We start from the raw sequence: 15,189 nt of genomic DNA on the forward strand, positions 1-15,189 counted from the left end.
GCGTAATTTATTTGAGAGCTTTCAAAAATAATAATGAAGATCACGAACTTCATCGTGCTACCAAAAATATCACAAAGTCAACAAAAGTTCTGTTGATTTTTTTAAATAAAAAATGTATTTGTTTTGCTATTGGTGGTTGTAAGAAATCACTTAGGAGAGAGTGGTGGTCTTTTATTTTTACTTCCCTTGTTTTGTCTATATTTCTGTGTTTATGTCCATGTCTTTTTTTTCTGTTTCCCAGCTCTGAGATATTGAGAGAGAGGGGACACATTGCAAAAAGGCAGTAAAATAGATTCAGCAAGCAGCTCCTACAGCAACCAAAAAAGAAAAGAAAAACAAAATCTGATCAAAACATTGTCTCGGCTCTCGCGAGATGATGCCAACATGTTGAAACTAATATGGCCGACATGGGGAACCTATGGGAAGGTATAGTTGTGTTTGTTTTCAACTCTGCGTAGAGACAGAATAAAGGGAGTAACAACCGCGGGATAAGCGTATATGATTGAATACATTTTGATCAGTTCTTATTTGATTATTTAACTAGTCACGTAGTATTTGATTATTTATTAAGGACCAAAGTCTTTCGACAGGCACAAAACCGAGATTTATCCGTCTGCTACTGACAATAGCATCAGCCGCTGGTCGTGTTTACTCAACATTTTCTTTCCTTTGTTTAAATTCTCTCAAAGAAAGTCACACCAGTTGAGAGGATTAGATTGCCTCATTATAATTTCCTTAAATTTCAAGAGCTTATAAGTTTGCGTTTGGAAAGACTAAGTATGAGTTTCAGTTTTACGCCATTTTTTCAATTTCATGTCTCACTCTCAGCTGTGTCAGTTGAGTCTGTGGTTGTTGCTACATTGAAACTTGTGGGCATAAGACAAAGTGATATGGTGTCTGAGTACCCTGAATTAAGCCTATTTGTATTTGTAAGTTAGATGTCATAAACTCCTGTCAGTTCATTCAGAAGGTTTTTTCTGTGTGTCGATCACTGTGTGTCACTGTCAGTTAGTCAACTTAGTGTGTGTGTGTGTGTGTGTGTGTGTGTTACACTTACAGAGAGACAAGGTTTGAGAGAGACAGATGGGCCGATACTGAAATAGGTAGCAGGAGAAAGAGTGATAGAGAAAGTTATAATATAAATCAGAGAATATGCTAACGCTATAGAATTAGAAATAAAAATGAGATATTTTTTCTTGCAGATTTGCGGAAGCAGGCCAGGCAGCTTGAAAATGAAATTGATCTGAAGCTTGTCTCCTTCAGTAAGCTTGGAACCAATTATTCAACACACAGAGATGTTGACAGGTATTTAAGAAAAAAATGTGTATCATATTTTATAACCTTTGTGACAGCTGCTTTTAAAAATCAAGTTCAGTGTATTAACAGAAATGTACCATTGTGTGAACATAAAGTTCTATGATAACACATGTAATGATGTATGTATTTTAGTGTCTCTGTATGCACTGTTTGATTCTGACTAAAAGACTGCTTGTAGATTTTGTATACAGGCATGTTATAGATGACTAGAAATAGTTTTAAGTTTAACCAGATTTGTTATCAATATCTGTATGTATATTACCTGAGTGTTTAGGGTCCTGTTGACCTTGCTCTTGGTAATCTCAGTGTTTAAATGTAATGCATAACACCCACACTATGGCATAATACTTATTGTCACCAATTATTTACAAAGAGCAATACAATTATGAAAGAACATAGTTATTAGTTATTATAACTTAAAGCTGATAGATATGCTTGAACTTAAAGTGTATAGCACAGCTATAATGTCATATAAATACATGTATGCATGTATTTTGTGAATCTTTGACAAAAGTCTGTTCCATCAGCTTCAGCAGCTTACTCAAGTTATTGTGCTTTCTTTTATCAAAGAGGGTCAGTGATTTTGACTTAGTCCAAATGCAAAAACTACTTCAGTGTTCAGTAACCATATGACACAGTGAACTGTACACTTCAGAACTTATCAAAGGTTTATTCCAAGTTATCATGATCATTTTACTTTTAGTGTGACAATGAATGAATCTTTCTTCCAAAGCAATTTCCATTTAGAAATGATAAAGTAGTAATATTGTGAGTACTGTGGTATTTTCTTAGCAGTCCACCAACGGAGCAGCCTAGGTATTGTCCTTTTCTGATATTTTTTTTCTTTCTTTCTTTGAATGAGCTCTTACGGGCTCGCGTGGGAATTGTTGTGGTTAAGTCCATGTGCAGTAAGATTATCTCCATACCTTGTGGCTTTGAGTATGGTTGCACTTTTGTGGGAGCAAATGATAAGCTTTATAAAAGTGTTGCAGGGTAAATGAACGTCATAAATCATTAAGTGTGATTGCAAATGTATCCTGTTTTAGTAAAACTAGAAGTGTATTTGGACATTCAAATATTTATTCATTAAGTGTTAACAATGTACAATATGCATTATGATAATGTTTATATTTGCATGGTTGTACGGATTTTCATTTATTTTTCTCCTGTAGTCATGCCTTTTGCAGTTTTATGTATTTATTTATTTACAATGCTACCTTTAAGTTTATAACTTAATATCAACTTAAGAGTTTTAAGTAGATTTAATTTAAGCGGACATCAACCTATAATACTATCTTTTGGTCTTGAAGCAACCTCAGCCAGGAAGTCCCATTATCAATATCATGCATAAACCAGTAACACATGTCAAAAGACACTTGATGTTAAGCTCTCAGTGTCAACACAGTCATCAGGCCTGAAAGTGGCGTGTATTTTACTTGCCATGGCGAGTAGAAACATGTAACTGGCGAGTAGAAATGTTCATCTACTCGCCAAATGCGAGTAAAGTTGCTAAAACAAATTGCTGGTAAATTGGCTAGTATTAGTAAAGTTTGTTCTCTGGGTGGTACATTTTCAGAATCACTAGCCAAAGGCGAGTACACCATTTTTTGGACTTTCAGGTCTGGTCATACTCATAGTCTCATATTACACATACATTAGATTATATTCACAAGTGAGAGAAAATGTCCATTCTTGAGTTAAAAATTGAGTTTCAAAGCTGACAACGCTTTTGAAGAAATTGATTTTGTCTGTGTGTGCTTAAATTTGTGGGTGCATACGTATGCATGTATGTTCCTTTTTTTCGTTTGGTCAATTTGCGTTTTGTTTTCTTTATGATTTTTGGCTCACCTGTGTAATGAGGTCCTTGGGTCCCTTATATTCCTGCCATCCCAGAGGAGATACTTGATGGCGTGTTAACATGCATATTGGTACAAGTAAAGTTACACATAGTCTGTTATTAAAACAAGACAATATTACGATAGAGAGGGAAAGATGTGTATGTAAGAGAGAGGCAAATACCGGGTTTTTTCATGACTATGAGGCGCTTCATTGTACTAAAAGGCACAATCCCCATTTTTACGTTTAAAATGAGAAAATTCCACATTAAAAAAGCGCTTCCTGTGTATTAGCCGCAAGTTAAAGGAAGTATACAGGGTGGAAATACAATTTCTCCCTGAGATCAAAGAGTCTGCATTCTCAGAGCTGTGTGACCTCTGGTCAAAGACCATATTTTTAGCTCAGACCAGCTGTCTGCCCTAGTTTACAGACACTGATCGATCTTCTGAACTCAGGTCAATGATCGAGTTTTAACTATGACAGAACACCTTTGATGTAAATATGAGAGGAAAATTTGTCCAGGTCATACTCATAGAAGCAGAAACATCGAAGTCACTAGAGAGAGACTGTTCCCTTTCTTTGTATAGCGATGTGGGTACATCTGTACTCTTCTTTAGCCATACACAAGGTGATGCTGGTCAATAGGGCACAGGGGTAACAGTTGAGGAAAAAAGTTACGCCTTTTGTCCCAGCAATTTTTTATTGTTAATGTTCTATATGAATGTTTAAAAATGTTATTTGAACATATAGGGAAACCAAGTTGAATCAGTGACAGTAACTGGGTATGAAAAATTAAAAGCTAATCGATTGTGCATGGATTAATATATATTATTTGGTTTATTTGTACATATAAACAATGTATGTACATTTACCATAAGGAGTGGCGGAAACCTCTAAATGATGTTAATTGTTATTCTCATATCTGTTGATTTTGAGAAGAATATTTTATGCAGAATTCTTTTTCTTTTCCTGTTAATTTACTTTTCAATTTATTTATGGCATTATCTTAATTATTGCATTGCCCGGTGTGAAGTTGACTGTCACACTGAATGAATCTCACTGTTCTTTGGTGTGTGACATCACTTCCATGGGGCTGTTTCTTTTATTTATTTGTTAACTTACTGATGTATTTGTTTGTGTTACAGTGACACCTCTCCACTGCTCAACAGGACGAGCAGTGAACACATGTTTGACACGATGGCCATGGAGATTGAACAGCTGTTGAGCAAGGTAAGAACTTGCCTTAATCTCCTGACTCAATCTCCTGACTTAAAGTGTAACTTGATTTTTGTTTTAAAGTAACTAGGAAGAATCAATTATCACCTTGGTGTACTATTTATTTGTATTTATTACTCTTCATTTCGGTGAGTTTGAACAAGTTGAAAACCAGTGAAAAGTCACACTCAGCGGCACTTTATGCCACCCGCCGAGAGCACTTTGGAATACTTCCAGTAGTAAGTACTTCCCTTTAAAGGCGAAGATCGGGAGGAATTTTTCTGCCAGTAGGAAGATTTGATTAATGGCCTCCATCCAGCAAGTGTCTGGAACTGTTTAGATAAACAGTAGTATGGTGGTATCTCTGATTACTCGGGACCGAAAAAAGGGGAAGTCAATGTTTTGTTCTCTTTCGTGTCTTCCTGTGAAATTGGAGACGGCCTGTAAATTAGCCTGTGGGCATAGGGAAGCTGGGTGTTGATAACGAATGATAACAGACTTGGAGGAAGAGTGGCTGTAGCACATAGCAGACATTCTTTCAAAACTGCGGCTTTAAGTAGGTATCCCAAAGTGCTTGTTGGAGCACTTACTTCCCTTTGTTCATCACATCTCAACTTTTTCATTTCTTCTTCTTCAGACATCTAGGGTCGGAGACAAATTGATGGCTCTGCAATTAGTCTGTGAGGCTGCGAACACTGTTTTGTTTTTAGTTCATGAATGTGATGCCCAAGTTCAGCAAGGGATTTTTTTCTCCAGAGTCTTATATTTTTTTTTAATGTTATGGTCCTCTTAGAAATTTGGGCTACCTTTTGTCGAGAGAAATAAGCAACTAATAGTGGAACACCTGGTTTTAAAATGTGCTCCCTTTTAAAATTAAAGACCTTGCTTTCTCAGATTTTCTGTTCATACCTCATTTAATACCTCTTTTTTTAGACTACCGGTACCTTTTTTAAGACGAGATTTTTAGAGGTTTTGAATTGTGGTTCCACTGAGGATGAAGGTCTGAATCAAGGTCGGGAGCCAGCACGCAAAAGACCTCTTGTCATTCTGCCATAAATGCAGGTGGCTGATTACACCTAAACACGTACACACCTGGGGTAGCGTAACTCTTGTTGCTGCTAGCTTTCCACCGGGAGGAAGCGACCCAAATGTCCCAGCGTTGGAATAATAAGAGTAAAAGAAATGAAAAATGAAATGAATCAAAAGAGAGCAACACCGATATATCTTACAGTACTGGTGGCCTCAGAACACTTTCAGGTGTACCTTTCACCTTCTCAAATGAACCCTTTCTGCTTTCAGCTGACACAGGTGAATGACCGCATGGTTGAGTACACACAGAATATTTCACACAGCTCGCCCAGTGCGGCCCTACTTCACACGCTTCAGCGACACCGCGACATCCTGCAGGACTACACGCATGAGTTCCAGAAGACACGGGCCAACATCACGGCGCTCAGAGAGCGAGAAGATCTGCTGGGCTCTGTTCGAAGGGAAATCAAGTGAGTTAGATATGTGACTGCCTAAATGGGGGGAACAAATGTCCATACATGTACAGGGATGACCAAATCGTCTGTCTGGTCGCCAGGGGCGAGTATTAAATGCGGCGGGCCAGTGAAAATTCGTGTCAAACGCAAAACTGGCGAGTTACAATTTTTGGATTTGGCCATTCGTGATGTAAAAGTCCACCCATGCAAAACATAAGTTGTAGTGTGAGTTGCATCCCATGATTGCAAAAGAAGAAGATATGAATGAGAGACAAATTTGAAAATTGAAGTTTTTTTGATTTAAAGGGTATTTAGGACTGCCAGCTTGACATTTTTATTGAGAATTCCCAGCCATATATATTGTTTGGCAGCGTCATCATCGGCTATCTTTGTTTAAGTATATGAATCTCTCAAATATTTTGTATCTCCACCTTACGCACATAAATTCGTACTTACACATACACACAGACACACACTTCAGTCATAAGTTTCTGTGAAGAATTTTATTTGTCTTGTGGTTCTTCTCATACTTTGTATAGCATTCAAACTGTTACGTTGCAATTGTTTATTTTTATTTTTTATTTTTTTGCAGCACATACAAAAACTCTACAGGGTTGAACAGGCGGTCAGACCTATACCTGAAAGAAAATGACCACATAAGAAAGTAAGTCTGCTGATCGAAAGCTTGGTTTGAAGTCAAGGTAATATGTTGAAACTTTGAATGGCAAAGTGCACAATCTCTGTCACACTGTATAAAGACCATCGGATGAAAATCAGACTGTTTGTTGCATTACAAAAAAAGAAAATAATGTGTGTGGTTGAATGAACAGGTAAAGAAATACATCAAAAGACATTCTTATACACACAAATGATAATTCTTCCACACCAGCATGCCATTATTCCACGTAAAGTGAAAGTGTAATCATTATTGGTGCCTACATGTATATTCACCACTGAAAGCGATGTTTCTATTCCGCAACAAAACTTTGTCTGCTACTGAGCGGGGCCCATCCAACCACACAAGCCCCCTTTACACTTTCGTGTAAACTCTTTTATAAAAACCCAAAAAAATGAAAGGTCTTAACAATTAAAGCAGTGATTTTTTTTCAAAATATACACACAGAAAGGATGTACACAAAAACACATGTTGAATCTCTTTTGAAGATAAGTACCATATTTATCAGACAGGAGCATCTGGTTTTTTTTCTTTTTTTTATACATTTTCGACTAGTCAGCAGTAACAAAAAAACAAGTCGCGTAAGGCGAAATAACAACATTTAGTCAAGCTGTCGAACTCACAGAATGAAACTGAACGCACTGCATTTTTTCACAATGACCGTAGTCCGCCGCTCGTGGAAAAGGCAGTTCCCCCCCCCCCCCCCCCCCCCCCCCCCCCCCCCCCCCCCGGGTTAGGGGGAAGAATTTACCCGATGCTCCCCAGCATGTCGTAAGAGACCACTAACGGATTCTGTTTCTCCTTTTACCCTTGTTAAGTGTTTCTTGTATAGAATATAGTCAATTTTTGTAAAGATTTTAGTCAAGCAGTATGTAAGAAATGTTAAGTCCTTTGTACTAGAAACTTGCATTCTCCCAGTAAGGTCATATATTGTACTACGTTGCAAGCCCCTGGAGCAAATTTTTGATTAGTGCTTTTGTGAACAAGAAACAATTAACAAGTGGCTCTATCCCATCTTTCCCCGTCGCGATATAACCTGCGTGGTTGAAAACGACGTTAAACACCAAATAAAGTAAAGTAAAGTGGAAAAGGCAGTGAAATTAACGAGCCTGTTTAGCGCGGGGGTGGTTGCGCTGTGCTGCATAGCATGCTTTTCTGTAGCCCTCTTCGTTTTAACTTTCTGAGCGTGTTTTTAATTCAAACATATCATATCTATATGTTTTTAGAATCAGGAACCGACAAGAAATACGATGAAAGTGTTTTTAAATCGATTTCGGAAAATTAATTTTAATAATAATTTTCATACTTTTAATTTTCAGAGCTTGTTTGTAATCCAAATATAACACATGTATATGTTTTTGGAATCAGAAAAGGACGAAGAATAAGTTGAAATTTTTTTTGAATCGTTTTACTTTAATATAAAAAAAAATTAATTACAAGTTTCCAATTTTTAATGACCAAACTGATTCATTAGTTCTTAAGCCACAAAACTGAAATGCAATACCAAAGTCCGGCCTTCGTCGAAGATTGCTTTGCCAAAATTTCAATCAATTTGATTGAAAAATGAGGGTGTGACAGTGCCGCCTCAACTTTTACAAAAAGCCGGATATGACGTCATCAAAGGTATTTATCGAAAAAATGAAAAAAACATCCGGGGATATCATTCCCAGGAACTCTCATGTCAAATTTCATAAAGATCGGCCCAGTGGTTTAGTCTGAATCGCTCTACACACGCACAGACAGACACACACACACACATACACCACGACCCTCGTCTCGATTCCCCTTCTATGTTAAAACATTTAGTCAAAACTTGACTAAATGTAGAACGAAGAAAAAAGTGTGTGTGCTTTTCAGGTACAGTGGAACCCCCCTTTTAAGACCTCCACAAATCTGAGAAAACAAGGTCTTAAAAAGGAGGTGGTCTTCGTCAAATGGGAGTACATTTACACAGGTTCTGAACAGAAAGTCTGAGAAAACAAGGTCTTAAAGTCTTGAATTAGGGGGTCTTAGAAGCGGGGTTCCACTGTATTGATTTGACACAATCTGTGTTTTCTCTGTATTTTCAGTTCAGAAAGACTGGTGGATGAACAGATAAGGTAAGAGTTTGTTTTACACTTACTTAGAGGTGGAGAGGGGGGGGGGGGATGCATTGGTAAAGGTTTAGTGTGTGTGTAAATAGTTTTGTCCTTTGCCCACGAAATAGTAAAATGTTTTTGCCATAATAAGTCTGTACCCTGCATTTGAAAACTCAAATTGTTTACTATTGATTTTATCAAGTGATGTTGTCAAATGATATGTCAGTTTTGTTTCCGCAATGATATGTACACATGCATGTAGTCAACCCGTGAATTTCTATTTTTGATTATTTTTGTGTGTCCTTTTTTTGTCCATCTGAATGAGCTTATGTATATGTTGAAACAGTTTGCATTTTTTTCTTTTTTTTACTTTTTTTTTGTGGTTGTTTCACGTACCCCCATGCGGTTTCTTGAATAAATCCTATGCCTTGCCTTGCCTTGTTAATACATTTGTAATTTCTATTCTTTGACTGCAGCATTGCCATTGCCACCAAGGAGAACATGGCCGGCCAGAACAAAGTGCTCACCAGTATCACACAGAGACTCAACAGCTTGGCCAGTATCCTTTGTCGCACACTGTGCGTGATTAACACATGTATGGTTCAAGCCTCAGTGGCTCTGATCATTTAGATGGTGCAGATTAACACATGTATGGCTCAAGCCTCAGTGGCTCTGATCATTCAGATGGTGCAGATTAACACATGTATGGTTCAAGTCTCAGTGGCTCTGATCATTCAGATGGTGCAGATTAACACATGTATGGTTCAAGCCTCAGTGGCTCTGATCATTTAGATGGTGCAGATTAACACATGTATGGCTCAAGCCTCAGTGGCTCTGATCATTTAGATGGTGCAGATTAACACATGTATGGCTCGAGTCTCAGTGGCTCTGATCATTTAGATGGTGCAGATTAACACATGTATGGTTCAAGCCTCAGTGGCTCTGATCATTTAGATGGTGCAGATTAACACATGTATGGCTCAAGCCTCAGTGGCTCTGATCATTTAGATGGTGCAGATTGCCAGGATTGATAAAGTGCGAGATATCTATGCAGCAGCAGCTGACTGACTGCCTGACTATTGGGGCTTGAAGTCCTCTTAGACCTGTTGGCCTATATTGGGACAGGTATTGGTAATACGCTGAGAATATGGCGTGAAACTTTGACTGTGGCTGTCTTCTTGGACACGCCAGCATTGGGTTTGTCTCGTCAAAGTATCAAGATACGATCATGATAATCAGAGACGAGAGATGATGCATGCGTGTCTTTATGTTTTCCAAGCCCTGCGACTTTCGCTGCGATCTTGGGATCTTTTTCATGGGCATGTGTGCACACGGGGGTGTTCGGACACCGAAGAGAGTCTGCACAAAGTTGACTCCGAGAAATAAATCTCTCGTCGAACCGGGGATTCGAACTCACGCTGATAGCGAAGAACTGGTTACAAAGCCAGCACACTAGCAACTGAGCTAAAGTCCTCCCCCCCTCCCCCTCCAAACAGTCGTGTCATAAGGAACAGTAAGACTTCAGATACACACACATTGCACACACAGACACACACTTCAGTCGTAGGTTTCTGTGAAGAACCTTATATGTCTTGTGTTTCTTCTCATATTTTAACAGAAGGTAGCACCGTTTTTTTTTTCTTTCTTGGTCTTTTTGACTCACATGCGAAGCAAAAGTGAGTCTATGTACTCACCCGAGTCGTCCGTCCGTCCGTCCGGACGTCCGTCCGTCCGGAAAACTTTAACGTTGGATATTTCTTGGACACTATTCAGTCTATCAGTACCAAATTTGGCAAGATGGTGTATGATAAGGCCCCCAAAAACATACATAGCATCTTGACCTTGCTTCAAGGTCAAGGTTGCGGGGCCATAAATGTTGCCTAAAAAACAGCTATTTTTCACATTTTCTCTGAAGTTTTTGAGATTCAATACCTCACCTATATATGATATATAGGGCAAAGTAAGCCCCATCTTTTGATACCCGTTTGGTTTACCTTGCTTCAAGGTCAAGGTCACAGGAGCTCTTCAAAGTTGGATTGTATACATATTTTGAAGTGACCTTGACCCTGAACTATGGAAGATAACTGTTTCAAACTTAAAAATTATGTGGGGCACATGTTATGCTTTCATCATGAGACACATTTGGTCACATATGATCAAGGTCAAGGTCACTTTGACCCTTATGAAATGTGACCAAAATAAGGTAGTGAACCACTAAAAGTGACCATATCTCATGGTAGAAAGAGCCAATAAGCACCATTGTACTTCCTATGTCTTGAATTAACAGCTTTGTGTTGCATGACCTTGGATGACCTTGACCTTGGGTCAAGGTCACATGTATTTTGGTAGGAAAAATGTGTAAAGCAGTTCTTAGTGTATGATGTCATTGCTAGGTTTAGTTATTTGACCCTGAAGGTCAAGGTCATGTAAAGGTCAAGCATGTGAGTCGTATGGGCTTTGCCCTTCTTGTTTTTTTTATTTTTTTTTGGGGGGGGGGGGGGTAAATGTGTAGGATACTAAGTCAGGATAGGGGCTTCCACTTACCCCAGAGTTTTCAGTCTAGAAAAGATTTGATTCTTGAATGTGTTGGACTCTACTCCCAACAAATTGAAAAGCATCTTTCCTTGACCGGCCACCAGATCGCTTTCCCTTGATCAACAGCTTGGTGCAGCGGATTAACCTGCGCAAACGACGAGACTCCATCATTCTGGGCGGCGTCATAGCCACCTGCGTCATCCTTCTCATTCTTTATTCATTCCATTGACCGCCAACGTTTGTGCGTGTGTGTTTTTTTTTGGTAAGGGATCTGGTTGTTTATAGAGTCTGATATTTCAAAGAGAGCTATTGTGTGTTTGAACTGGAGAGAGAGGGTCTAATGTTAATGAACAAGAACTGAGTTTTGCTGGGTACAATTTTAAAACAAGGTTGTGTTTTGCTTTCTGTGTATATCTGCTGGCTGTGAAGTTCTGTTCCATCTCCTATCAGATTTCTTGTCACTTTAAAAGAAAATGGTCATTTGGTTGTAGCTTCTGTTCTCTTTCTTGGAGAAAAAAAAATCTTTTTTTTTTACTGCAAATGAACCTTGAAGGAGCCTCTCAGTCTCTTGGTTTTTTTATCATTTTTTTCTTTCTAAAATGTTTTCTGTTAAAAAGGAACATGAATAGAGATTTTTAATGGTAGAGGAGTAATCATTTGGGGGGAACAGCTTATTATATTCAAAATGTGCATGCTTGTGAGCCGGTTAGTTCCCGTGCAAAATGAAAAGGAACAGTTCACTCAGAATTTACTTGAAATTCATATCTGCCTATTACTATTAGCGCATACATTTTTGCTTGGACGATTGTGAATATTGAACACGACAGATTTGGTCCTTATCTTGACTTGGGATTGACTTAAAGGCACTGTCCTACTCATGTAAAACATCATGTTCCCCACCACAGACCTGTACAGGATTTGACAACGGAGAAGAGAATATCCTTCAACATAGACGTATGTCCAAAATCAAAAGGATGGCTGCTTCCCGTAAAGAGAAGGCCGTTTTTTTGCTGGATTTATCAGAATCGGTTGTGGTATTATTCAGTAAAAGATTCCCACTCTTCTCAGAATACAGCCATGCTGTTGATTTTTAGTGTATGTGTGTGTGTGGAAAGATCTGCGACTGTGAACGAGATCGTGCACACATGAAGGAAAGTTATCATTTAGGAAGGTGTTTTGCACATTCTGTTGAGGCCTAGTGTTATACTCAGGGTTCGTACAGGTCATGGAAAACCTGGAAAGTCATGGAATTTGATTTTTAATTTTCCAGGCCTGGAAAGTCATGGAATTTCAATTCAAGTCATGGAAAGTCATGGAATTTAACAAAAATAAGAAAGAAAAAAATGACAGTTCGTCAAGTCACAGTGACGGTTACGAAACGGAATTTACGAAAGTGCAGATGGATACAAACAGTGGCTGGTCCAGTTTAGTGAAATGACAGGACCAGCAAACATTACCGATAATCTGACTGCGTAGCAAATGCTTGACTTGCTTGTCGAAGAGACACTGCGTAGAAACTGACTCAAATTCAGTGCAAAGCAAGCCAGTGTCAAAACTGGCAGTGACAAGACGTAAAAAGTTTGCGTGTTCGGAAATGGCGACCTGTGGATCTAGTCATGGAAAATGTTATTGAGGCTCATGGAAAGTCATGGAAAAGTCATGGAATTTTGTTTCTAAAAACCAGTGGGGACCTAGTGTTATACTGATGACAGTGGTGCGTGTCATATGTGAAGCCCCCCTGATGGGAGGACACCTCCCTGCTACTAAAGGACGCCTTCTGTTGTCCCCTTGTTTGTTATTTTGACCAAAAGATACCTGTCATGACAGGCCAGGCCTGCAATGTAGGTCCCAAGGGGTTAGGGGGAAGAATTTACCCGATGCTCCCCAGCTTTTAAGAGGCGACTAACGGATTCTGTTTCTCCTTTTACCCTTAAGTGTTTCTTGTATAGAATATAGTCAATGTTTGTAAAGATTTTAGTCAAGCAGTATGTAAGAAATGTTAAGTCCTTTGCACTGGAAACTTGCATTCTCCCAGTAAGGTCATATATTGTACTACGTTGCAAGCCCCTGGAGCAATTTTTTGATTAGTGCTTTTGTGAACAAGTAACAATTAACAGTGGCTCTATCCCATCTCCCCCCCTTTCCCCGTCGCGATATAACCTTCGTGGTTGAAAACGACGTTAAACACCAAATAAAGAAAGAAAGAAAGGTCCCAAGGGTGTCCTTTCATTGTAGGTACCACTGTATAACCATCTTTCACATGTTGAAAGCTCTCGTTCTTAAGCCACTGCTACATTGTATTGTACATAATATGTTGTTGACAGCAAGAGCTCTGTACTCCTTGCTGTGGGAAATGTACACAGTTTTCATCGTATGATGAATGTAAAAAGTTTTCACCGGCTCATGCACTCCTGCACAGATGATGTTCATGTAAATAGCTGCTGTATATGCATTGTTAATGTACTTATTTTCTTCTCGTGTTACAGATCTGCCAAGGTTTTTACATGTTACAAGACCAACCTTACTCTCGGACATACCACCAACATACAGCCCGGCTGCTTTCTGTGCGGAGTCGGATTTTGTAAAAAGCTTTAAAAAAAATAATACAGAATACAGAATACAGTATTTATTGAGCCAAGTGACATTAAAAAAACATTTTAAGCACAAGGAATTTAGCGTAGTGTTGGTAAAATCGCGCACACACACACACCCACACACACACTGACACACACACACACACGCCCACACATTCACTGACATACACACCAACACACACACGCCCACACTACAGCAGTCACAATCACACCATCACACGCAGGGATTTGGGACTGAAACCCGTGTTGATTTGCAAAATTGATTCAGCAAAAAATCGGACTCTACACATGTCAAGGTCAAGCTGTGTATTTTTATATTTAGTCAAGTTTTGACTAAATATTTTAACATCGAGGGGGAATCGAAACGAGGGTCGTGGTGTATGTGTGTGTGTGTGTGCGTGTGTGCGTGTGTGTGTGTGTGTAGAGCGATTCAGACTAAACTACTGGACCGATCTTTATGAAATTTGACATGAGAGTTCCTGGGTATGAAATCCCCGAACGTTTTTTTCATTTTTTTGATAAATGTCTTTGATGACGTCATATCCGGCTTTTCGTGAAAGTTGAGGCGGCACTGTCACGCCCTCATTTTTCAACCAAATTGGTTGAAATTTTGGTCAAGTACTCTTCGACGAAGCCCGGGGTTCGGTATTGCATTTCAGCTTGGTGGCTTAAAAATTAATTTATGACTTTGGTCATTAAAAATCTGAAAATTGTAAAAAAAAATAAAAATTTATAAAACGATCCAAATTTACGTTTATCTTATTCGCCATCATTTGCTGATTCCAAAAACATATCAATATGTTATATTCGGATTAAAAACAAGCTCTAAAAATTAAATATATAAAAATTATTATCAATTTTTTTTTTTCGAAATCAATTTAAAAACACTTTCATCTTATTCCTTGTCGGTTCCTGATTCCAAAAATATATAGATATGATATGTTTGGATTAAAAACACGCTCAGAAAGTTAAAACGAAGAGAGGTACAGAAAAGCGTGCTATCCTTCTCAGCGCAACGAATACCCCGCTCTTCTTGTCAATTCCACGTGCACTGCCTTTGCCACGGGCGGTGGAGTGACGATGCTACGAGTATACGATCTTGCTGCGTTGCGTTGCGTTCAGTTTCATTCTGTGAGTTCGACAGCTACTTGACTAAATATTGTATTTTCGCCTTACGCGACTTGTTGGTATGTGTTCCAGTGGAAGGGTGCATTTATCACATGTTAAAGCCAAACAGATCTGTCTACATGCATATAATTGCTTGCATGAGAAGGAATGTACTTTTAATTTGAGAATAGACGAACTCCGGAAATAACTCTTGTCAGGTTTGTATGGGTTGTGAAAGAGTAAGTAGTGAGGCAAGCTCTCCACACATGCTCCTTGCCAACCTGCTTCAGACACACATCTGGCCAGTGACCGACGCGGCGTTTATGTCACATGGTTAAGATGGACTC

The 15,189-nt window shown here is 38.8% G+C and overlaps 1 protein-coding gene across 3 annotated transcripts; it reads left to right on the top strand.

Moving 5' to 3' along the window:
* The first annotated feature begins 269 nt into the window (after positions 1 to 269).
* LOC138976257 (Golgi SNAP receptor complex member 1-like) lies at positions 270 to 13,729 on the top strand. Of its 3 annotated transcripts, XM_070349095.1 has the most exons (10): positions 270 to 426; positions 1,203 to 1,305; positions 2,110 to 2,133; positions 4,299 to 4,383; positions 5,668 to 5,867; positions 6,445 to 6,516; positions 8,598 to 8,627; positions 9,083 to 9,165; positions 11,246 to 11,403; positions 13,628 to 13,729. In XM_070349095.1, exons 1-9 carry the CDS (start codon positions 399 to 401, stop codon positions 11,368 to 11,370), a joined length of 750 nt encoding a protein of 249 aa, XP_070205196.1. In that variant the 5' UTR covers positions 270 to 398; the 3' UTR covers positions 11,371 to 11,403; positions 13,628 to 13,729. The 3 variants fall into 3 exon arrangements, with proteins under 3 accessions (XP_070205196.1, XP_070205197.1, XP_070205198.1); XM_070349096.1 differs by lacking the exon at positions 13,628 to 13,729 and having other exon boundaries at positions 272 to 426; positions 2,113 to 2,133; positions 11,246 to 12,194; XM_070349097.1 differs by lacking the exons at positions 2,110 to 2,133; positions 13,628 to 13,729 and having other exon boundaries at positions 278 to 426; positions 11,246 to 12,334.
* The last annotated feature ends 1,460 nt before the right edge of the window (positions 13,730 to 15,189 follow it).

Source organism: Littorina saxatilis, linkage group LG9, assembly GCF_037325665.1.
Source record: "Littorina saxatilis isolate snail1 linkage group LG9, US_GU_Lsax_2.0, whole genome shotgun sequence".
Taxonomy (NCBI): Eukaryota; Metazoa; Mollusca; class Gastropoda; order Littorinimorpha; family Littorinidae; genus Littorina; species Littorina saxatilis.

Bases quoted from the DNA above. Each gene is read 5' to 3' on its own strand.
- LOC138976257 (XM_070349095.1), top strand. From the start codon at position 399: ATGGCCGACATGGGGAACCTATGGGAAG. The intron at 427-1,202 runs GTATAGTTGTGT...TTTTTCTTGCAG, and splicing joins CATGGGGAACCTATGGGAAG to ATTTGCGGAAGCAGGCCAGG. The intron at 9,166-11,245 runs GTATCCTTTGTC...ACCGGCCACCAG, and splicing joins GAGACTCAACAGCTTGGCCA to ATCGCTTTCCCTTGATCAAC.